The sequence below is a fragment of the Marmota marmota genome, unplaced genomic scaffold (assembly GCF_001458135.2).
Source record: "Marmota marmota marmota unplaced genomic scaffold, marMar, whole genome shotgun sequence".
Classification (NCBI taxonomy): Eukaryota; Metazoa; Chordata; class Mammalia; order Rodentia; family Sciuridae; genus Marmota; species Marmota marmota.
The window spans coordinates 20,399,119-20,423,548 of NW_026000093.1; the positions used below are offsets into that span (position 1 = coordinate 20,399,119).

At 36.2% G+C, this 24,430-nt stretch overlaps 1 protein-coding gene and 1 non-coding gene across 2 annotated transcripts in view; both read left to right on the plus strand.

The window, feature by feature from the left end:
* Nucleotides 1-24,430, plus strand: part of Nsmaf (neutral sphingomyelinase activation associated factor) — a 55,405-nt gene that overhangs the window by 17,949 nt on the left and 13,026 nt on the right. The window contains exons 4-20 of the mRNA XM_015485709.1: nucleotides 3,376-3,454; nucleotides 3,548-3,615; nucleotides 3,696-3,732; nucleotides 8,066-8,116; nucleotides 10,438-10,509; nucleotides 10,815-10,862; nucleotides 10,961-11,013; nucleotides 13,927-14,056; nucleotides 15,638-15,709; nucleotides 17,673-17,781; nucleotides 19,835-20,011; nucleotides 21,059-21,138; nucleotides 21,643-21,733; nucleotides 21,825-21,888; nucleotides 23,161-23,212; nucleotides 23,306-23,426; nucleotides 23,817-23,948. Of these exons, the coding sequence (XP_015341195.1) occupies nucleotides 3,376-3,454; nucleotides 3,548-3,615; nucleotides 3,696-3,732; nucleotides 8,066-8,116; nucleotides 10,438-10,509; nucleotides 10,815-10,862; nucleotides 10,961-11,013; nucleotides 13,927-14,056; nucleotides 15,638-15,709; nucleotides 17,673-17,781; nucleotides 19,835-20,011; nucleotides 21,059-21,138; nucleotides 21,643-21,733; nucleotides 21,825-21,888; nucleotides 23,161-23,212; nucleotides 23,306-23,426; nucleotides 23,817-23,948 (1,436 nt within the window). The remainder of the gene's footprint in view (nucleotides 1-3,375; nucleotides 3,455-3,547; nucleotides 3,616-3,695; nucleotides 3,733-8,065; nucleotides 8,117-10,437; nucleotides 10,510-10,814; nucleotides 10,863-10,960; nucleotides 11,014-13,926; nucleotides 14,057-15,637; nucleotides 15,710-17,672; nucleotides 17,782-19,834; nucleotides 20,012-21,058; nucleotides 21,139-21,642; nucleotides 21,734-21,824; nucleotides 21,889-23,160; nucleotides 23,213-23,305; nucleotides 23,427-23,816; nucleotides 23,949-24,430) is intronic.
* Trnaa-ugc lies at nucleotides 12,178-12,254 on the plus strand. Its single transcript has one exon. It is a non-coding gene; the product is annotated as a tRNA-Ala (tRNA).

The window sequence follows — 24,430 nt, forward strand, 5'->3', positions numbered from 1 at the left end:
CAAGTTATACTTCAGTATCACTAAGTTGCCACTAAGTTCTTTGCTGACAAATTCTAGCTAGTAAATACAGGAGGAATGATAACATTTCAATCCGTATGAAATATGGATCACACTAGGGGGTCAGCAAACTATAGCCTATTGGCCAAATCTGACCCACTCCTTTGAGTAAAGTTTTACTGGGACACAGGCCTACCCATTTGTTTGTATTTGAACAGTTGGGGTGGAGGGGGCAGAGAGTTGTGATGGAGACTTTCTGGCCTCCAAAGCTAGAGATACTTACTATCTGGCTCTTCACAGAAGTTTGCCAACCTCTGATTTAGACATTAATCTTCAATAGCTGCTGAAACCATTAGGTAAGACGTTTTGGAGAAGTCTTATAATGAATATTATTACTTGAGGCCCCCAGTGCCTACTAAAGCAAAGGCAATACCTGTGCCCCTCCTCTGAAGTCTTGTCATCAGAAGATCAAATCAGAGTCTGATCAAGTCTTTTAATCTTACCAATAATTTAAAGGGAGTATGTGAGTATAGGAAAATGACAGAGATGTATTCAGCAAAATTCGTAGTGTGAGAAAATTAGCTTAGATTAAGAGATGGTAGTGGACATATCAACTAAATGTAATATGGACTTATTTGGATTTTTATTTGAGCAAACTGACTGTGAAGGCATTTATATAATTGAAAAAAAACTGTTTTCTATTCTAAAATAAAAAAATATGAACACTGACTATATACTTGATGAAATGAAGAAATTGTTACTAGTGCTTGGGAATGGGACCCTGGGCTTTGCACACCTGCTTAGCATGTACTCCACCATGAGCTGTGCTCTCAGTCCTAATTTTTAGGTGTGATAATGAAAGGCCATTTATTAAGAGTGTTTCTCATGTGATTCCTACTAAAGTATTTGTGGATGAAGTGAATGATATCTAGAATTTTCTCAATAGTCCGTGTGTTTAGTCAGCTTTCTACTCATTTAACAAACACTTGAGATATCGGCTTATAAAGAGATAAGATTGTTCACAGTTTTGAAGGTTTCAGTCCATGACCATCTTGCCCTGTTGTTTTCAAGCCTGTGATGGCACATGAGGGCAGGAACATGCAAACCTGTTCATCTCATGACCAAGAAGCCAAAGTAAGAAAGGGAAAGGAGCTGGGGTGCCATTATCCCCTTCAAGGATGTGTCCCAGTGACTTGAAAACCTCCCACTAAGCCTTACCTCTAAGCTTCCACCACCTCCCAGTAGTGTCTATCTGGGGGACCAAGCTTTTAGCACATGGTCTTCTGAGGAATAATTATCCAAACATGGTACTCCAGTCTATTCATATATGTTTAGACATTTCAAAAGTTTTTTTTTTTTAAGTTACTATTGGGCAAGTTTGGGCATAAAAAGTAAATGCATGTAACAGTGTGAAAAAATGATATAAAGTTTACAAGCCCCTTGAAGAAGAGGATTGTAAAGAACCATGACCATCCCTGTGATGGGTCTTCTCATCCATTCAATGCATATGTATTAAGCACTGAAGAGAGAATGCTAAATAAATACTTCCTTCCTACAGAAGAACAGGAGTGTTACTCTGGTGGTGCTGATGGGAGGTATGGGGAAGAGGAATTGTCAGACTGGAAGCCTTGTTTCTCTATGTGATTGTTTTCTTTGCTTAAGAGGTCCTTATATAGAAATTTGGATATATAGTTTATTCCCCAGTGTGGGAGGCCACCCTGCCCAAGAGCTAAGCCTCCCGTCTCAGCCTTGAGTAAAGGGGGTGTTGGTCTGGCATCGCACACCTCCCACTATGCGAGGCAAGTGTCCTTCACCTTCCCTTGGCAAAAAAGTTTGCTTCAGCTGTGGACTTGAGCATTACCCAATGGGATTGGGCAAACCCCCTTTGAAACTTCCTATCAAAACTCCTTTGTATGTCCGCCTCTGCCACCCCCACTATAAAAATAAAGAGATTCCAGGTGCCTTCCAGCGTGGAAGCTGACCCTTAAGGCACAGAGCCATCCTACCCTCAATATGAAAATTACTTCTGTGTCCTGTGCTTTCTCACCGATTTTTTAGCTTAATCTTGCAGCCAGCTCTTTTGAACCCAGTTCATCTTGTAGACCCCAGTATCTACAAGGGGTTAATTTTTCCTGGACTCCTACAGATGCCAAAATCTTTAGATGTCCTCCCATATACTTTAAATCATCTCTAGGTTACTTACAATAACCTATGAACAATGCTGACACATCACTTCATTTTCATGGATTCAGTGTAGTCTAGGTATATGGCAAATTCAAGTTGATCCTTTTGGTACTTTCTAGAATTATTAAAAATTTGTTTTTACCCAAGATTTATTAAATATGTGGATTCTGAACCTCAGATATGGAGAGCCTACAAAAATTGCTTCCATTAAGGCAGGGAGATTTGAGAGAGCCCTGGAATGGACCAAGCAAGAGAATTGAACAGGACCAAGAAATGGCCAGAGAAAAATTCCAAATGTAATGGAAGTGATTTTAAAGAAACTGAGATTTTTAAAATTCTACTTGTAGACAAAACATACTACTGGAAACTGATCTTAAGATGATTTCTTTGTATTAGTATTCCAGTGTCTCTTGATCTATATTCTGTCTACATAATAAACTGTTATCTTGGTTTGATCATTGATAAGTCATCCAATCCATAAATGAAAATAAACTTTATAGTTTTTTATTAGCTTCCAGCAAGTGATGCTCATTATCCAAAACTAACAACTGACCTAAAATGCTTGAGAATTTCTACAACTTATTGAAGACACATAAATGGCTCAAGATGAAAATGGTAAAATTCATAACTGATTTACTTGATATTATAGTAGTAGATGGATAGACTTTTAAAGGCATTTATTATCGTGAAACAGATTTTTTTCTTGAATTCCTCCATAACCCCAAAATCACTGTTAAAGGCATTTTATGTGCTCAATTTAAGCTCTATATTCTCTGTATGATTTTAAATTAAAAATACCTTTATCTAATCAATTTTAGACATTTAATATTACCTTCTGAATTGTTCTTTTGAATATAGAGAATTTATTGATGATATGATAGAGTCAATATTTATTAACCTTTCTGGTCTTTAGTTTATCTTATAGAATAGCTGTGAGGACAAAATAAGGCAATAAAAATAGAAGGTATGGTACAGTGCTCAACAGATGAAACCATAATTTTAAAATGTGCAGATTTCTGTAACATCTAAGGAGGTGGAGAAAAGGGAAATTATTTTATTTTTTCCAGCCTATCATATCTTCTCTAATTGTGTTGTTGAGCTTTTCTTAGCTGATGACTTAGAAACCTATTTTCTAGTTAAAATGTACCATGTGACTATTATTATATTCATTAAGTAATCTCTTCTAATTCCCAGGAAAATCAGAGGCTCCTTAAAAATATGTTCAAAATCAGTGATTTTTGAACCAGATGCAATATCCCAACCTATCATTAAGGTAAACACATTCTAAGTGTGAACAAAAACATTCCTATTTTTTATATATTTACCTTTGCTTATTTTTATAATATTTTTTCTCAATTTTATCTAGATTCCTTTGAGAGATTGTATAAAGATAGGAAAACATGGAGAAAATGGAGCCAATCAACACTTTGCAAAGTATGTGCTCTTCATTAACTATTTATCTTCTAGCTCAATCAAAAGTATTATATCTCTGATGACTTTTATCTGTATTTTAGGGCAAAATCTGGTGGTATTTCACTCATTTTCAGTCAGGTAAGAAGCACCTAGTAAATAATTTTTTGGAACTTTTATGCACACGTATGTATGCATTTGTGTGGTTTCTTTTCACATTATGAAATTATTTTTTCTGTAGGAATCTCAAATGAAGATCATTGAAATATATGTTTAAGTTCCTTTAAAATTTAGTCTTTGGAAAAAAACCTTTTTAAAGATATATTTTCCAATAGGATCCTTGATTTTTTAAGTTATTTTTTAGTTGTAGATGGACACAATACCTTTATTTATTTAACTTTATGTGGTGCTGACAATTGTACCCAGAGCCTCACACATGCTAGGCAAGCACTCTACCACTGAGCCACAACCCCAGCCCCCTTGATATTTATTAAGTGTGCTGTATCTGTGGGTTTAGGGTTTTGTCCTCAGGTGCTCGTCAGAGTGGATGGGTTGAGAGAAGAGGTGGCAGTTCCTCCTGAACCTTGTGGTCATTTAGAAGGTAGAAGGCAAGCAAGCACAGGCCACATGCATGAACTCAGGCTGACTCACGGCAGCCCAGGCATGACTCAGGAGGGCCCTTCTTGTATCATCATGACCCTTGGGGTCATGGTCTTTTGTTGATTCCCAATTTATTCTGTTTTAATTTATGTACCCAATGATGTGCTCAATATAGGTGCTCAGTACAGTACTGGCATTACAAGAGATTAAAAACCTGTATATGTTTTGTATTTATGTCATATGATTAGTGTGTAGATTGTCTTTAAAACTTTAAATGAGAAGGGAGTAGAGATCTACTACTTTCTTTGGGCTCTGGATTTCTTCTTCACCTTAAAATGAAGCATTAGCTGTGTTGCCTCAACTCAATTCTGCAGAGCTCTAGTTCTTTGAGGTGTGAAAGTGTTCAGAGAAAGATCATTCTCTAATCAAGTGAGTGTCAGAAAAGCCAAACAAAGACAGATTCTTTGTTTCAGGACTCCACTCAAAGGTTCACCTATGACAGTGCGGAGAGTCTCACAGGAGTCAGAAGAAGAGTGGCCCCTGCACTCCGTGGGTCACTGAGCCCTTTATGGAACACTGTTTATTGTGTGTTGAAATTGTTTTACAAGAGCTAGGAGATTTCAGATTAGATGATTTTCTATTTCTCTCTTCCATGAGTGTATTTTTTAAAAATTTTTAAAATTGTAGATGGACATGATACCTTTATTTTATTTATTTATTTTTTATGTGGTGCTGAGGATCAAACCCAGTGCCTCATGCCTGCTAATCAAGCGCTCTACCACTGAGCTACAACCCCAACCTTCCATGAGTCTATTAATTTTAAGGAAGAAAACATTTTGTGAGCTTCTTGACTTCTTCTTTTAGTTATTTATTTTGTAGTATTAGAGATTGAACCTGGGGCATTCTACTACTGAGCTACTTCCCCAGTCCTCTTTATTTTTATTTTGAGATAGAGTCTCAAATGAGGAACTTGCTCTCCTTACACCTGAGCCTCCTGAGTGGCTGGGACTATAGACCTGCACCACCCTGCTGGCAACTTCATGTTGCTTTACTGACAGAGGTGGATACAGTTACAGCCATCTACCGTTTTGAGAGGCTGCTATTAATTCTGGTCCGCCCCTGTGTTCTCATATCCATTTATCTTACTACTTTTATGACCTTATTTTTGAACATCTATATTTGGGAAAGAAGAGGTACTCTCTCAGTTAAAACTAGTATTTTCATGATAGAACTTTGATTTCTTAGTTGTTTTAGCAAAATTTTACTAGCTTTGGGCTTATAAATAAAGTCCCCAAATCTGTTACCTACTTTTAATAGTTTTCAGAAGTGATCTCAAACTAACCTGAAATCAGTTTAACATCAAGGGATGCCTGGACCCAAAGCTACTCTTTTGAGTATTAAGCTTTCCGTGTTAAGTGCACAACCAGGCAACTTTTCTGTTTTCTGATTACTTAGTAGGTCACAAGGTCTCAGAAATAGGTTATGGTGCTTTAGATTTAGAGAGTTTTGCTTCCAGTTTTTGTTTTTTGTTTGTTTGTTTGTTGTTGTTGTTGCTGCTCAAACAAAATAAATATTCAGGGTCCCAGATAGAGGGAAGAACAAGATATCCAAAGCCTCTCTCTCTCCATAAATTATGCTTTTCTTTTTATTTTTTTAATGTCTTTAGTTGTTGCTGGACCTTTATTTTATTCATTTATTTATATGTGGTGCTGAAAATCAAACCCAGTGCCTCACACATGCTAGGCAGGTGCTCTACCACTGAGCCACAACCCCAGCCCCTGAATTATGCTTTTCAGTGGGAGAGACAATAAGCAAGCATTTCCTCCAGTGTCGGGTAGAGATAAATATCAAAGAAAATGAAAGCAGGACCAGGAATAGAAAGTGATGGAGAATATTACTGTGAGTGGTCAGGTACCTTCTCAGGAAGGCACCACTTGACTAGACTCCCAGAGGCAGGAAAGAGTGAGCTATGGGATTGTTATGAGCAGAGCATTCCAGGTGAAGAGAATGGTGGTGAGGAACCAAGAGGTGGCATGTGTGCCTGGGTGGTGGGAGTTGAGAAGAGCACTCAGAGGGAGACTGGAGCAGGGGCCAGGTCCATGTCACTGAGGGCCTCTGGGCCACGGCAATGCTTTAAGGTTTAGAGTAAACAGCAGAAGAGAAAAGCCACTGGAGAACTAAAAGAGAAGAGTCAAAATCTGATTTGCACATAGTTCTAAATCACTTTTGAGGCTGGATGGAGAGCAAGTTGTACGAAGGCAAGTTAGGGGACACTTGGGGTTATTCAGAAACTCAAGTGTTTTGGCTCAGGATGGTGAAAGGTGGTTTTTGTTTGTATATATTCTGAAGAAAAATCAAATAAATGTGCCAATAGGTTAGTAGCAGGGTATATAGCAGAACAATCAGGAAGGACTCCAATAGGTGGTTAGTGGTGCCTTTTTTGAAGATAAAGAAGTCTGGGGAAGAACAGGCGTGGTTCAGAGTGTGAGAGTTGAGATGCCTAACAGACCTCCAAGAGAAGTCCAGTAGGGTGTTAGGATGCATTTGGCTGAGTTTCAGAGAAGAAGCTGTGGCTAGAAAGATAAGGGAGGGAGTTGAAAATTTCCACATGGTGGCTTTGTTTTTGGTACCAGAAATTGAACCCAGGGGCACTTAACCACTGACTGATCCACATACCCAGCCTTTTTTTTTAATATTTTTTTTGAGACAGGGTCTCAGTTGTTCAGGACCTCACCAACTTTCTGAGGCTGGCCTTAAATTTACAATCCTCCTTCCTCTGCCTCCCAAGCTGCTGGGATTATATGTTGCACCACTGTGCCCAGCTCCAGATAGTCCTTAAACTCTGAGAATAGAGATTTGCCAGTGACTAAGAATGGCCAGAGAGATCCAAGGACTAGGGCCCTGCTTCTCTTCAGCATTAGGTTGGGAAGAGAGGGGGAGTACCAGGATCTAGTGTCCTGCAAGCCTAGTAGAAATACCATCAGCTCTCTCATGTGCTCTGAGAAGAAGAGCTAAGATAGACTGGCAAACCTACCGTTGGATTTGGTGCATGGAGGTCTCGTGCCCTTTTCGTGCACTGGAGGAGTGGTTTCTACCAATGTAGTGTGGGCCCTGTCATGGGCCCAAGGAAAGGTATAGGCAGCTCTGGCAAAGTTTTGCCACAAAAGGAACAGAAATGGCCAGAGAAGGATGTGAAACCAAGTGGGGATGGTTACCTGTGATTTGTATAAAATGGGAGAAGGTGCAGTGTATGATCATAGGAACAGAGTTGCTGAATGACTCACAGGTGTAGGGGGAGTCCACATCTGTGCCCCAGGAGAGCCGCTGGCCTTTGAAGACCCAGGCAGTCCCTCCACTGTCTGGGGGAAGACAGGCAGGGACAGGGTACAGGTGGTGCAAGGAGTCCATGCTGTGCTGAATGGTGTTGCTTGTCCACATAATTACCAACACCTAGTGTGAGAACTGGTGGCCTGCTGAAAACACAATTACTTTATGTTAGTGTATTCATTCCACAGTGACTTCGTTTTACCCACTTCTTAGAAAAACCAGAGCTTATATTAGCTTCCTTCTGCTATCTACTTGGTTACTTGGTACAAATAATAACATTCATAAAGCATCTCAGATATTCATCTATCCAATAATTGTTGCTTCCTTGTTATCTTGATAATTCTCTTTTTAATTTAATATTTGTTATGTTAATATTTGAACTTTTAAGACCATACAAATTAATAATTAATTAATGCAGTAGTTTCACCAATGGAGATTATGTAACAATGATTTAAAATATTCAGTTCATAATATCCTAGTTTATAGTTATTCTTTATGGTGAAAAATTTGGGTTATTATTTCAAAAGTATTGACTTGTCTTCCTCAGGTATATTTTATTAAAGAACATAATATTGTTGCACCATATAAAATAGAAAGGGTAAGTAAAGTTCTTCATGTATTCCCAATAATTTATGTAGTGATTTTGAATATTAAGATTTTGTGACTTGATTAACATCTTTAATCAAATATAACAATATTGGGTATACTTAAAAGTTTATTACCAGTTATAACAAAATTACCCAAGGGAGACACAGACTTTAGTCCAAGAGAATTCAATTAACCTCAAAATAAATAAATAAATAAATAAATAGACAGATTAGCCTAAAGAATGAGAGCTTAAATGATTAGATTAGAAATTGAAATCAGAAAAAAAGAAATTGAAAACCAAATATGGATCATTTATAAAAGTATTTGCTGGATTTTACTGAGAATTTCTTTGCTAATATATTACTAAAAAATATTTTTAAATATCTGAGAAATATTTATTTGTATGTTATAAAGTAATCTTCTTTGAAAACTCAGTTATAACTACTCTCAATTGGCTGGAAGCTGAGTAGACTTGAATACAGTGTCTGGTTCATCAGGAATTTTCAAATGAGCTTAGGTATTTCATGGAACTCCTCTATATTTTAATTCTTTATACTTCAGCTTAATGCATGGTAAAGAGATAACTCCAGCTAAAAGAGAGTTTTTAAAGGAGTTAGGAACAGGGCCCGTGCTCCTTATTCCTGGCATCTCTGTGAGTTAGGAAAATCCCTTCCCTGGGTAGATACATCCCCCAGCCTGAATCTCAGTCCAGATATCAGGCCAGCCTGCAGTTTCTTAACCAGCAGTCTATGAAATGCACAACTGTATATGCCTTTGAGTTTTACAGATAAACATTTGCATACCCTGGTAACTCTAAAAATACAAATATTGAGTTTTAATTACTCCTAGAAGGTATTACTGGCATTTTGGGGAGGACAATTCTTCATTGTATGTGGCTGTCCCTCCTTACTGTCTCTTACTGCCTGCTAAATGCCTTTTACACACTGCCCCCTTGTTGTTTACACAGCACCTACACACATTGACAAAAGCCTCCAGGGAAGTAAAATGCCCTACCCCCAAGTCGAGAACCACTCCCTGGGTTGCTGTCTCTCTTAAAGGCTTTCTCGAGACTCGCCTCAAATGCAAGCTGCACAGTTATATATATGTATACATGTATTAGGGTTCTCTAAAGAAATGGAACCAGTAGGATGTGTGTATGTATATGCATGTGCATGAGTACATACATGCATGCATAATGTGTGGGAGGGGCGGGGGTTGAGATTATTATAAGAAATTGACCCGTGTTATTATAAAGATTGAAAGGCACAGAACCAGGAGAGCCATCCATGTAAGTTCTACTTTGAGTTTGAGCCCTAGTCTCAAGGCAAGACAAGACCAAAATCCCAGCTTGAACACAGAGAGGAAGAATATTTTTTTCTACTTAGCTTTTTATTTTATTCGGGTTCTCAATAGATCAGAGGAGGCCTACCCACATTGGAGAGGGCAATCTACTTTACTAAGTTTACTGATTCAAATGTTAATCTCATTCAAAAACATCTTCTGAGAGATATCCAAATATAATGTTTAATCAAGTATTTTGGCACCCCGTGGCCTAATCCAGTTGACACACAAAATTAACTATCACAATACATACATACCTAGTCTCAGAGCATCTAAGTGTGTGAATTAGTCAACAGATTAATAATAAATGTCAGTACCCAATTTCAACAATGGGTAGAACATCCAGATAGAACATCAGTGAGGAAACAGAAGACAAGAAACACTGCAGACCAAATGGACCTGGCAGACACACACAGAGCATTCCACCCATGACAGCAGAACACACATTCTTCTCAAGCTCATGGGACATTCCCAGGACAGATCACAGGTGAGATTACAAAACAAGTCTTAACAAATTTAAGATGATGGAAATATCATTTATCCTTTCCAACCACAATGGCATGAAACTAGAAATAACAGCAGAAAGCTGGGAAGTTCACAGATATATGGCAATTCAACAACATGCATCCAAGAAACCAGCGAGTCAAATAAGAAAAGAGAAATTAGAAAGTATCTCAAGAGAAATAAGAACAAAAACACAACAATGTATGGGAGCAAAGCAATATTCAGAGGGAAGTTCCTAAAGATAAATGCCTGCGTTAAAAAAAGAAGAGAGATCTCAGAATGAAAATCCTAACTACACATCAAGGAATTAGAACAAGAAGGGCAGAGTAAACCCAAAGTCAGCAGAAGGCAGGAAGTAATAGCAGTGAATCCAGGGTGAGGCAGAAACAGGTGGAACTTAGCTGGTGTTGCACAAATGATCTTAATGTCACAGGGATGACATGCTCCTCCTTCTCTATTCTTTTGATATCCTCCTCTTTTTGTTAGGGCAAAATGGAATATGTCTTTGAATTGGATGTTTCAGGGAAAGTGGAAGATGTGGTGGAGACGCTGCTTCAGGTAAGCCAGTGACTTAGCCACTCCCTGGAAGGAGAACTCCGAAGCAAACTGAGGCAGAAACCTTTTTTAAAAAACATTTCATGTTTCCCTATGATCCGAACCGTAATCTCTTTTCTATCTACCTGGCAGATTTACTTGAATAAGTAGGATTTGCAAACTGTCTATTAGGAAGTAGCATACATACACACAAAATAATATGGGCTATCACCAAGTGACAGAATAATTCGTGTTTTTTGTTGCTTCTAAAGAAATACTCCATCCCATCTGAGAAAAAAAAATGATCATGTGTATTTATGATATTGTAGCTTCACAGAGCATCCTGCCTTGACAAACTGGGTGACCAGACTGCCATGGTAAGTGTTCCTATTGGTATCTTTGTGAATTACCTTGTGTTAACATGTTACTCATAAGTAGTTAACATTCATAATTTTTAATGGATCTCTTCTCATAGATAACGGCTATCTTGCAGTCACGTTTGGCTAGGACATCATTTGACAAAAACAGGTACGTTTTTAATGATTTTGTTTCCTACTTAGAAAAGCAATGGACATCGTCTTCTGTAGGCCTCACTGAGTATGTCCAAGACTGATGTTGTCATTGTCATCTCACCCCAAACCTGCCCACCCAAGGGGATGCACCAGCCTCAGTTGAGGAGGAATTTGGGGGCTCCCTCCACTCTTCACACTTAACCTGTCAGTTAGCTGTCTTCATTTATGCTCCCTGATCTCTCCAGTACATCCACTGTTTTCATCCTGTGATTGCCCCTGTTCGGGCCACCCTGACCACCACCCCAGCACCACTACAACTCCTAGTCCATCTGCCTGACTCAGGTCTTCCCTCTTCCATATGTCCCCTTCCCTAGACCTAACGTCCTTTTAAACGATGCTGTTTCTGAAGCACTTGTTTAATCATACAACCTGCCTGCTGAGAGTTAGTTCTGTAAGACTCTCCAGGCCTTCAGGATGAATCTGAACACCTCACTGTGGGCACAACCTTTAGGGGCCAATTTTTTTTTCCTGTTCATAATAGCTGATTGCTCTTGAGTTCTGTGCCCGAGCTGTTTGTATTACGTGCAGTTCCTGTTGTCCTGTGGATTCTTACCTCCGAGCCCTTGCTTAGAACATACACACTCCTCTTTTGTACATAGCTATCTTGTCTTTCTGATTTCAGCTTAGATATCGGTTCTTCTAGAAAGTCTTTCTTGACCCCTCAAGTTACTTTAAGTACTTTTTTGTAGTATCCCATGGGGACCTAGAGAGAGTACATACACTCTTACAGTTCTATTAGTTTTTTCATTGATTTTCTTAGCTTTATTAATTAAAACGTGTATTTCAGTAAGAAATGACACTTTTGTATTATCCTGTTTTCTTCCTTGTTTCTTGCCTTATATTAAGTAAATTTGAGCTTTATGTCTATATATTCCTCTCTGAAACCACTGTGTCAATTAATCTAGACTCATGGTAACTATTAACACCTACCTGGTGATATAAGACCCCATATCCTGTTTTCCCAGTTTAACTTATGTCTTCACTAGTCTTAATCTTATTCACTTTGGTATAAATTTAAAATCAGCTTGTCACTTTCCATAAAAGAAAGCTTTGGACTTCTGCTTGTGACTGCAGAGAATCTATTGTCTTCTACTAAGTCTTCTTTAAAATCTTCTCTAGGGGCCGATGATATAGCTCAGTTGGTAGAGTGCTTGCCTTGCATGCAGAAGGCCCTGGGTTCAATCCCCAGCATGGCCACAAAAAATTAAATAAATAAAATCTTCTCTATAATCTTTCCTGTCTGTTGTTACATTTATTCCAAAAATTTCAGACTTTTGATGGTATTATAAATGGTTATGTTATTAAAATTTTCATTTCCTGTTTGTTGTTGATAGATGGGATGCAATAGATTTTTGTGTGTTCATCTTTTCATCAACCCTGCTAAACTCCACAATCAATTTCATTAACTGTAGATTCTGATTCTTTATATGTATAAAATGTTATCTATGAATTTCTTGTAGTCTCCATTAGCATTTTTATTTTAGACTTTTGCTTTCGTAAGCATTCATTCTTTGGACAGAGGAGAAAGTGTTGGTGAAACAGATTGATTTATGGGATTATTATGTTCTAGGCTTTTGCTAGAAGCCCATGTTTATAAATGAGATTAGTTTGTAATATTCTATTATGCTGCTGTCTTTGTGAAATTTGGGAATCAGAATGATCCTCACCTTTGCCCCTGCATTTTAATGTGTTAAAGAACTTGCCAGTAAAGCCATCTGGGCAGCAGTCCTATTTTCATGTTTATGTTTGCTTCTTTTTCCTTTATGCTCTACAGTATTGATTTTCTTTTCACTTTTGTAGTGGCAGGATCTATTAGGTAACTGGATTGCCAAAGGAAGAATAGTTTTCATTTTAGAAAGGAAAGGAATAATAATAAGAATCACCTTCCCCTGACCTACTTAGTATGTCATTTTTCTAAGTAGTGATTTAGACTGTAATTCTGTCCCTCTAAATTATATTCCATTACTTATAAAGAAATTTACTTATTTTGGTGCTGGGGATTGAACCCAGGGCATATGCATTCTAAGTATGTGCTCTGTCACTGAGCTAGACCCTCCAGCCCCAGGAGATTTATTTTCAACCCAGATTTTTTAAGCAGTGCCCTAAAATATGGCAAATTTGGTTGTTTTCATACTAAATTTAAATTCATAAAGCGAAGAGTAGAGTTTTTCTTAATATTAGTTCTTTTTAGATTTATGACAGTAGAGTGTATTAGACATTTTTTTTTGATTATATATTTTAGCAGTGGGTAGTAGAGAGGTTATTTTTTACTTTCTTTATTAAAATAGATCCAAACATAAATATATTTTGAAATAACATTGAAGTAATTATAATTATGTTGTCATAGCCTGTTAAAGTATAGCGTGAGTAAATGTCATTTGTGTCAAAATGTTTTTTATGACTATAAAAATAGGTCTGAACCACACAAAAATAGAAAATTATATGAAGGTAAGAATAGTTTCGAGACCAGTTTATTTTGGGAAGAGTAAGGGTTCATCTAAGAGTGGCATTATTTATCCACCTCCCTTCTGAGAGACATAATCTCTTTTTAAAATATTTTTAGTTGTAATAATTTTATTTATTTTTTTTAATGTGGTGCTGAAGTTTGAACCCAGTGCCTCAGACGTGCCACAGACAAGTGCTCTATCACTGAGCCACAACTCCAGACCCATAATTTCTTTTGTTTTTAAAAAAAATCAAGCTTTCATAATATCATGTAAAAGAATGTCAACTTTATTTTAGTAGCCAATTTATATTACCACTTTCTTATGTTAAATGTAGTGGTTAGACAAATGTCATACAAAGTCATGCTGTAGATAAACCTAGAACATTGATCAATTTCTGACTTTTTTTTTTTTTAACTTTTCAGATTCCAAAGTGTTTCTGAAAAGCTACACATGGAATGCAAAGCAGAAATGGTGACACCTCTGGTGACGAATCCTGGACATGTGTGCATCACAGACACCAACCTGTATTTTCAGCCTCTCAACGGGTACCCGGTATGTAGACCACAGGGTTAGGTGCAAAGCTGCCTCCATTTTTAAACTTGACTTTTTGGGGAGTTTGACTTCACAATTACAGGGTCCTCACATTTTGGTGAGGGTCAAAATCACCTGCCTGCCACCCCTACCAGCACCTATTTTATGTAGTCCTGGAACACAGTCACCAAAGTTTAAGCTCCTTCAATCTATTTTCAGTCATTCTAGAGTCTCTTGATTTTAGTGTTGTAGAAAGAAACCTTTCCCCTCCTGATTTTAAGGTCAGTGGAGATTTCTACCTTTTTATTAGAAAGCACTGCCAGAAGAGACCAAGGAAATACACTACCGTTAATGAGAAATGGGTGTTTCCTATATATTCACTTATGTGTATGAATATGAGGGTATTTCTTGTTTCTTTTTAATCACAAACACCATAGATCTGAATGTTTCTAAAAGAAACACTATGAACCTGCTCTCTTGGCTAGTGCGGAGGGGCATATTGAGATGCTGCTTTGGGGGCTCCTTCTGTGATCTTTGAAACAATCTTCTCTTTCACAAGGACATTAGACTCACTAGGCCAGAAAGGAAACTCAGATTTCTTCACTAAAATTTGTAAAGTTGTTGTTTCTAACAAACAAACAAATAAATAAATAAGTAGAGTTGTTATTTCCATAGAACTGGCTTCTTTTTGGAATGGTTCATTAGAAAAACAAAGAAACCCTTACACTCTCTGGCAGTGCAACTTAAAGAACTGAGAATGTTTTCTGCCATAGAATCCCTTACACTCTCTGGCAGTGCAACTTAAAGAACTGAGAATGTTTTCTGCCATAGAAACCAACACCATGAAAATCCTCCAGACTGATTATGACAGGACACTAAAACAGTTCCTACTGTTTTAGTCAAGGATAGTGCTATACCAACTTCATCCACTAGGTGGTGGGGCACACTTGCCTGGTTCTCAAGTAGATGGTGCACATGGCTGGAATGGCATTCTCTTAATAGTGAAATGAATTGGCTTGCTGACTACCACTACGTTTGTTTGAGTTTAAAACTTTCAGAAAAGTGTCTAAATATGTGCCACAGTTTCAGAATCTGTAGTATGAGCCCTTACTCCTTTATAAATCTGTGGGCTAGGATCCTTTACCTGACTTGGGATCTTTGAGGCATTTGACTCTATTTTAATATATACATATTATAGTAATTTAATACACCGTAACTGTTAAAGAGATATCAAACAGGATTCTTAAAAAAAAAAAAAAAGATGTATGTCAGTATACCTGCGAAAAGATAGCAAAATTCCTAAGTTGTTATCTATACTAGTCCTTTAATATCCTATATCATCCAACAGTTTTGCAATTACCTTAAAAATAGCTGACTACATTGTTACTTGGGGTTACTGACATGGCCAAGGTCATGAAGATAGTGAAAAATAGCAAAACAGAATGTAAAATCAGATAAATCTTGTTCCAAGTTCACTTGCAACACATTGGAGAAGCAGGATTTGGTTTGTTTTTGTTTTTCCCACCCTTTCCTGATACTAAAGAACAACTTCTAATTGTGTTCGAATGGTAATATTTGAGATTGTCTTTCTATTTTTTAAAGAAACCCGTGGTCCAGATAACACTGCAAGACGTCCGCCGCATTTACAAAAGAAGGCATGGCCTCATGCCTTTGGTGAGTTTGAGTGTAATTCTGTTTCTTGGTGGATGATTGTCAGACCTTCAGTTTTATTGACTTACAATCTCTAGAGAATGCCTGAAAAGTACAAGCATGTTATGTTGTAAGCAAAGACTCTGATTCTTGATACTCTTTCTTTTGGATAAGCTAGAAATCAACAAAAGAATAGCTCCTTTCTGTAAACAAGAGGTTCCCTTACAGAAATGTTTCTTTTGTTCCAAGATCTGGAGGGCTAGAGTGCCCTTAAGTTTCTCCCCCCTGAGTTCTCAGAGTTTCTGGGCTCAGGCTAAAATAATGGATGCAGACCTAACCCAGCACTTCTCCTTCCCCCCTATTTACTGCAGCTTATTCTCAAAGCAGAATTTGGAAGATATTATGAGGGTAACTCTTCAGTAGAACTGTGGTATAGTCATAGTTAACTTATATCACTTCAACCTTTGGGCTTGGTGACAGAAATAGACAAAATAACCATTTGAATCATACGGGCTGAACTGTGGAACCAACCTAGATGCCCTTCATTAGATGAGTGGATAAAGAAAATGTGGTATATATACGCAATGGAATATTACTCAGCATTAAAAGAGAATAGAGTCATGGCATTTTCAGGTAAATGGGTGGAGTTGGAGAATATAATGCTAAATGAAGTAAGCCAATCCCAGAAAACCAAAGGTCAAATGTTTTCTCTGATATAAGGATGCTGATTCATAATGGGGATTGGGGGGCAGCATGGGAGAAATAAATGAACTCTAGATAGGGCAAAGGGAAGGGAAGGGGTAAGAGGCTAAGAAAGGCATTGGAATGAGATGATATGGACATCATTACCCTAAGTACATGTATGAAGACACAAATGGTATGACTCTACATTGCATACAAACAGAGATATGAAAAATTGTGTTCTATATGTATAATATGAATTGAAATGCATTCTGCTGTCATATATAATGAATTAGAATAAATTTTTAAAAAAGAAAAAAGAAAATAAATCATATGGGCTGTTCTTCCCAGCATTCCCCTGAATAAGCAAATGTCCATATTTCTGTTTATCTTACTTACCTTAGAAACCAGTCTTTACTGAAAGTTTTTGATATTACATCAATATATAGTTATTTTTTTTCCTCCTTGGAAGATTAACCATTGACTTGATTACAAAAGTATTTGTGGAATTTTTACTCTCAGTTTTTTGTCTTCAAATTGTGAAATATAATCATCTTCCTGCCTGCTTTACATACTGAATACTACTTTACACTGCATTTCCAGTGCTAATAGAGAATTGGGGGAACAGATACTGTTAAAAATCTACTTCTTTGGGTATAGAGGATCAGTCAGATAGAAAAGAAATAAACATTAAGTGCTTTCTTTGCCATTTGCCATGATAATCTCTGTGAGGTGGATGATCTCATATTTTACAAATAAAGAAATTGAAACTTATTAAAGAGTTAACTTTCTAACTTCCTAGCTAGTAAATCGAGAATTCCTACCCTAAATCACTTTGTCGGCACAATATTTATGAAGCTCATAGTTTTCTGAAAATTATTTATTAATTGAATGGGTTACTCAATTACCACTTTGTTAGATATACATAATTATTTAATTTATAAGAGAAAGCTAAACATATGTGTCTGAAAAGTTCTTGAATGCATGGATAAGCTAATTTTGAATTTCAAAGTAATAAGTTCACAAAAGGTATTATCCATGCAAACATTCAACACCAAAGAAGATTTTATGGTTTACTTGAAATGCATGTGCTGTTCCCAGGAAGTTTATAAATACATCATAAACAAATATAAAGACATAGCTATATTCTTGAGTCAGATTATAGGTAGAAAACAGGAATACAAGCCATAAAAGTCAAGAATACAGATATGTAACTGAACAGTTTTAGTAATTAGGCACTTACTCTGGGATTGCAAGATGAGCATGGTGCCATTATTTGTTCTACTCTTTTTGTTCTGAATTACAGGGCCTGGAAGTATTTTGCACAGAAGACAATCTGTGTTCTGACATCTACTTGAAGTTCTATGAGTCTCAAGATCGAGATGACCTCTATTTTTACATTGCCACATACCTAGGTTTGCTGTTCACCCTTCATTGTGTCTGTTCATGCAGAAGTGGTTTAACTCCTCAGGAGCTGGGATAGCACCGAGGAGGAGAAAGATACTCTGTCTAGAACCACCTCTCCATGGTGCTACTTACTTCTCATCAGTAACTATAGTTGTCAAAATAGAATCTTAAAACTGAGGGACATATGCATTCATTTGGTAATAGTTCATTCCACTTGTGTATTTTTAAAAATCTTGATAAATATATTTAAATGTTTTTACTATTTTAATGACCTCCAACTTGAATAGATTATAATGAATCCACTGAAGTATTTTTGTATTCAGTAAGTATTTTTGTATTCAGTCATGTCTAATGGTAGTTTATGAACACCAGGACTGAATTTCTTAATATGAGACAGTGAGGTATCCGATTGTATGAATGTGATCACTGATTTGATCTTAATCACAAGCTGTAAAACTACACAGAAGGATCACATAAACCTTCTGATATAGCACCCTTGGACTAGAAATCACTTTTTATTAATAACAATTGGTCAATCTTTATTGAATTTTCCTACCTTTGCCAGAGAGAATACCTGTATTTTTCTTGTCAAGCGTGTGCTTTTTTTTTTTTTTAAATAAATTGCTTGACTGGATTAAACTATTCTTATTTACAAAGTTGCCAGATTAACATAATGGAATGATTTTTAAAAATGAATGTTGGGGTTTGACTAATATTATCTCATTTTGTTTGTTCTTCTAGTGTATAGTGTACCCATTTATGAGATACATAGTAAAGTACATTTTCCCTTACAAATTAAATTTTTCCCTCAAGGAGTGATAGTTTACATACAAAAAGGAATATACATTATTTTACATTAAGTTTATAGTTATATTTTTCATTTATTGAACTCTTTAAGTGAAATTGATGCATGTCCATAGCTTTGCTACAAATTTGCTTTTATCTTTTTGTTTCTGATTTATTTTATTTTTCTAATTGTAATAAAATTACAACAAAAAACTAAGCTTCCCTGGTGAGTCCTAAAATCTCAAGTCAAAAACCTTACCCTGATCTAAAACATCTGTCTTCTTTCAAGCTGTCAGTTCCTTTGAGTTTTTTTTCCTAAGATTGTACTTTTTCAGGAGTGGCAAAAGGGGATGGGGGAGAGTTTGATTTTTAAAGCCCATTCTTAGTAGCTGATTGGAAAAGATATTTGTTAAAAACAAATATGAATATTGAATTAACATGTATTCAGTTGCTTGATGCATCCAGTAAAAAATTGAAAGCAGAATTTTCTGAACAAAATGAAAACTACTTGAAGGACAATTGGTTCATTCCACACTCTGAGAGTAAAGTTCTTATTGGTATGTGTTGCTTGTGACTCCATTTTTGCGGTCAGGGGGCCTCTCTGGTTCTTCCAATTTGAGAATTGGTCCTCTTGCCAAACAATTTTTTTCTTCTTTAACAGTTTCTTTTATTTTTCTTAGTCCTCATGTGCATAATATGTAATTGTTGACAAATTAACATTAGTATACCTCTTCCAGAGCTAAAAGAAAACTAAAGGATAGTTTTGTTCTAATTCCATAAAAGTGAAGATAATAAACCTTCACAAATGGCCATTAGTTTTAAAAATGAACTAAGCACATTTGGAATGATTTTTTTAATTTATTTATAAATATCTGTTGCTATGTAATATTTATATATTTGCTCTGTAATTTTATATTTGTTTAGATCACATTATATTTTGGTGGTTAGATAGTAGTTCAATATATTTAATAATTTACCCTCCTGGATCTTAGAGGTATCCATATTTAGTTGAACTACTTCTTTGGAAAACACATCAACAACCTACTTTTCTTTTCTCAAAACATAAATTTTAGGGACTGGGGATATGGCTCAGTTGATAGAGTGCTTGCCTTGCATGCACAAGACCCTGGGTTCAATCCCTAGCACCATGAAAATATATGTTTCACAATTTTGTGGAAGGGTCTACATTTTAAGCATCTAGTTTTTACATACTAAGTAAACGCTAGCTAGCCATTTGCAGAGTTTGTGACGGCTCCGGGCTTTCTCCTTCTTCAGAGCACCACGTTGCAGAGCACACTGCTGAGAGCTACATGTTGCAGTGGCAGCGGGGGCACCTTTCCAACTACCAGTACCTCCTCCATCTCAACAACCTGGCTGACCGCAGCTGCAATGACCTCTCCCAGTATCCCGTGTTTCCATGGGTAATAAGTGATTATTACAGCTCAGAATTAGGTAAATGCCGTGTATGGGTTTTGACGGAGCTGAGTTGGAAGTGGTCATCTTAATAGTTTTTAAAGGAGAGAATTAATTCTGCTTTAGAATCATATCATACATGAGCAAATTAGAGCTCATTACAATTTTATTACTAAACATCATCAGTTTCTGTTCCAAGATACTGGATAAGTGTTCCATAAATCATATAAATGTTTCTATGTTTTCTCCACCAAACTTCTTGAAGGAGACACAGAAAATAATGTGCATAATTTTTATCTGGTGTTAATATTGTTTTCTGTAAGTACCAAGTTTTAAAATATTTAAGCTTTTCATTGAAAATCATGACTCAGTTTATCATATTATTTTAAAATTCATTTTGACCATGGTGATTACCAAAAGAAATTTAACTATTCGTCATAGAATATTTAATCAAAGAAGGAAATAAAAATCATGTATTCTTATATTACTGAGAGATAACCATTTTAACTTTGTGATGTATGTACTTTTCTTTTGCTCCCTCAAATTATTAAAAATGTGATCATATTATAATTTTATTATGTAATATTTATAATTATATATTGTGAACAATTAATTCCTTTTGACATTTTACTGAATTGAACCTTTGTGATTGAAGGAAATAATAGATTTTCTAGGAATATGAGAATTTATCTCTCTCATAATATTCAGGTCCCTAGTTTTCAAATTATGTTAATATCACAGAATAATAATATTCACTGTCATCCAAACATAGAAAATAAGTCTTGGTAAAAGAATTACTTTTTAAGTTACTTTAATTTTTTTCTTGTCTTAAATTGGAGTACAGTTCTTTTGTTTTTAACCAGAAATCCTTTTTTAAAAATTCAATTTCATTGATTTTTGTCAAATTAAAACTATTACTTTTATGTGGATATTGCTAACCTTTTCATTATAACTATATAAATAAAAAAATAAATTTAGGGATTTATATCAACTGTTTTTAAAAACTATTATAGAAATAAAACTGTGAATTTGAATCAGTTCAGTAGTATAATGGCATAAGCTGAAGTTATTTATTTTTGTCTACAGATTTATCAAATCCAGCAACCTTTCGGGATCTTAGTAAGCCAGTGGGAGCCTTGAATAAGGAACGGCTGGAGAGACTGCTGGTACTGGATGGGGGATGCTTGGTTTCTAAAAAATATCATGAGCCACAGCCTGTTTCCACAGTCACTGAAATTCATTTCTCCCAGTCTTTGGGAGGTGTACCAGGAGTGACTCACTGACCCTGTGTAATAGGTTTTCTCACCTCCTCCCCACCATGAGTGCTCACCATTTGTATTTTTGATCTATAATTCAGGAAGTAGGAGGGTGACCTGTTTAAGGTTTACCAAATATTTTCATGAAGACATTCAATGGTAAATGGCACAAGGGATGCGGGAAATCAGTTCTATTTCATCTAGCCTCAACGCTGTTACCACAAAGCCAAGAAAACCAAAATTCTTGTGATAGGAATGCCATTGGTCACATTGTTCCTTCCCTCTTCTGTTTTTCCTTAGAGGGAAATTAAGGAATGTAGTGTATCCACACCCATGATCTCTTAGGCTTTTACCTGAGTCAGTTACTACTTTGTAACCAACACTAAGCACTATTTTTTTTTTCCTGTATCATAGATTCGCTATGAGGAAATGCCTGAGCCGAAGTTCATGTATGGAAGTCACTACTCTTCCCCGGGTTATGTGCTCTTTTATCTTGTTAGAATTGGTAAGAATCTTCAGCAATATCCTCAGTTACATCTTATTTTTCTTCCTGAAATGATTCTATGATCCGACTTAATCTGATTTTTTTTCTCTAGCACCAGAATATATGCTGTGCCTACAGAATGGAAGATTTGATAATGCAGATAGAATGTTCAACAGGTTTGATATCAATGCCTCCCCATCTTTAACACTTTGAGTACATAAACACAGTATATTTCCTTTAAAATACTAAATAGGGCCGGGGTTGTGGCTGAGTGGTAGAGCACTTGCCTAGCATGTGTGAGGCACTGGATTCAATTCTCAGCACCACATATAAATAAATAAATAAAATAAAGGTCCATCAATGTCTAAAAAAATATTTTAAAAAATAGTAGATATAAACAAAAATGTAAATATTAAAAAATCACTACTTGTAGCTTTTCCTTTTAGGCTTTTTTAAAACATATATATGTGTGCATGAATGTGTGTATAAATGAGAGCGCATATTTTAAATATAGATTTTTCTCCTGCCTTTTATAGCCCAATATTAGATCTTAACATTTCGCCCATCATTAGCTATTCTTCAAAACACTGATTTTTAAAATTATTATATCACATTCTAACATGTCATAAATTATTTCAACTGTCTTTCTCTGTTGGGCATTTCGATTATTTCCAACATTTTATTATTCTTAATTCTACTATAAATTGATTATAACTTAATGAGAGAGAGAGAGAGAGAGAGAGAATGTGTGTGTGTGTGTGTGTGTGTGTGTGTGTACACATATATATTCGGTAATATTTCTTTTAAATAAATCAAAAGATAAAGATGGAAATACCCAGTATCACCAGAAAAAAAAAGAAAAAGGAAGTAAAGTTTTCTTGGAATCCCACCACACTGAGATGAGATAATCATTATCATTGTTAATATTTTAGTTTATGTCTATACATATACTTTTTTCTGTTTGGTTTTTTTATAGTTATAGATGGTCAGCATACGTTTATGTGTTTAGTTTTTTATGGGGTGCTAAGGATCAAACTCAGTGCCTCACACAGGCTAGGCAAGCGTTCTGCCACTGAGCTACAGCCCCAAGCCAATACACATACTTTTAAATGAGCTATTAAAACAGTATGCTGATATTTTAATGTCTGGGCACCTTGAATGAGGCCATGTGTGTGTGTGCTGTCTAATGATGTAGACTTGAACTCTACACTCATCCCTTTGTGATCCCCAAAGAAGTTACATGAGCCCCCTGAGCCCCATTTGTCTCTTTCATTGAAGGGGAATACTCACTCATGTGAATATTGAGAACTCTGAGTGAATGAGAAAAATGAGTTAGTATAGGTAAAGAGTACAACAGTAGTGGTTGCATAGGTGGGTGCATAGGAAGGACTGCTGTTGGTATTTCTGTAGCTTAGATTTAACATGAGATTTTTTTTTTCCATATTTAGTATTGCAGAAACCTGGAAAAACTGTTTGGATGGTGCAACAGATTTTAAAGAGGTAAGCAGTTAACACTGAGGATTCTCAGGGCTTGTGGTTTCTAACTGTATTTAAAAATGTTACTGTTTTCTTTTCTTCCCCTGGAACTTTCAGTTGATTCCAGAATTCTATGGTGATGATGTCAGCTTTTTAGTCAATAGTCTGAAGTTGGATTTGGGGAAGAGACAAGGAGGACAGATGGTTGATGATGTAGAACTTCCCCTGTGGGCCTCAAGTGAGTACCTTCGTGCACATACTGTGTTATGTACATTTTTTACTGGATAGTACAATTTCAGCGTCATTGTTTTCTTGCTTAAATTTTTAAAAATAACAATATTATTCTATAAATAAGTCAATATCATTAGTCTGTTCCAAATCAGAAGTATTCTGAGTCTGTGACATAAAAACATTCATATGTATTTGAGAGACATAAGATTGGAAAAACGATTCTTACCATTCCTCACCCAAAAAAATGTACATTTCATATGGAGGGAAAATCTCATTATATAAGAAATATGCATTTCTTATGTATCCTAGAAGCTTAATCTGCATAGGGACAGATAAAAGAAATAAGAGTGAATATAATGGAGTCTGTGTCAGGTTTTGATTGAGTCTGATCTGCTAGGTCCCGAGGACTTTCTCCAGAAGAGCAAGGAGGCACTGGAAAGCAATTATGTATCAGAGCATCTCCATGAATGGATTGATCTAATATTTGGCTACAAGCAAAAAGGGAGTGATGCTGTTGGGGCCCATAATGGTATGTTATGTTCATTGAACTTTCAATTAGGGTTTAGTAGTGAGGAACGCAAACCAAAAAAAAAAAAAAATAATAAGGTTAGAGCAATCAAACATTTCTTTAGCAAAAGCATCTCTTCCTATCAGAAAATTCTGCTCACTGGCTCCGTGACCCTGGGTTAGATACAGAGTAACCAAGGACACAGGGCTTTTGCCTAAACAACAACTGCTGCACCATGGTCTCAGTGTTTCAGGACCCCTTGTGATTACCAAAACCGGTGGATGCTCAAGAGTCCCTTATGTAAAATGGTGTTGTGGTTGCATATAACCTACATACATCTTCCTGCATATTTAAATCACCTCTAGATTACTTATAACACCAAATACAATGTAAATGCTGTGTAAATAGCTGTAATACTGTATTGTTTAGAGAATAATGAAAGAAAAAACCTGTACCTGTTTCGTATAGATGCAGTTCTTTTTTTCAAATATATGCAGTTGGTT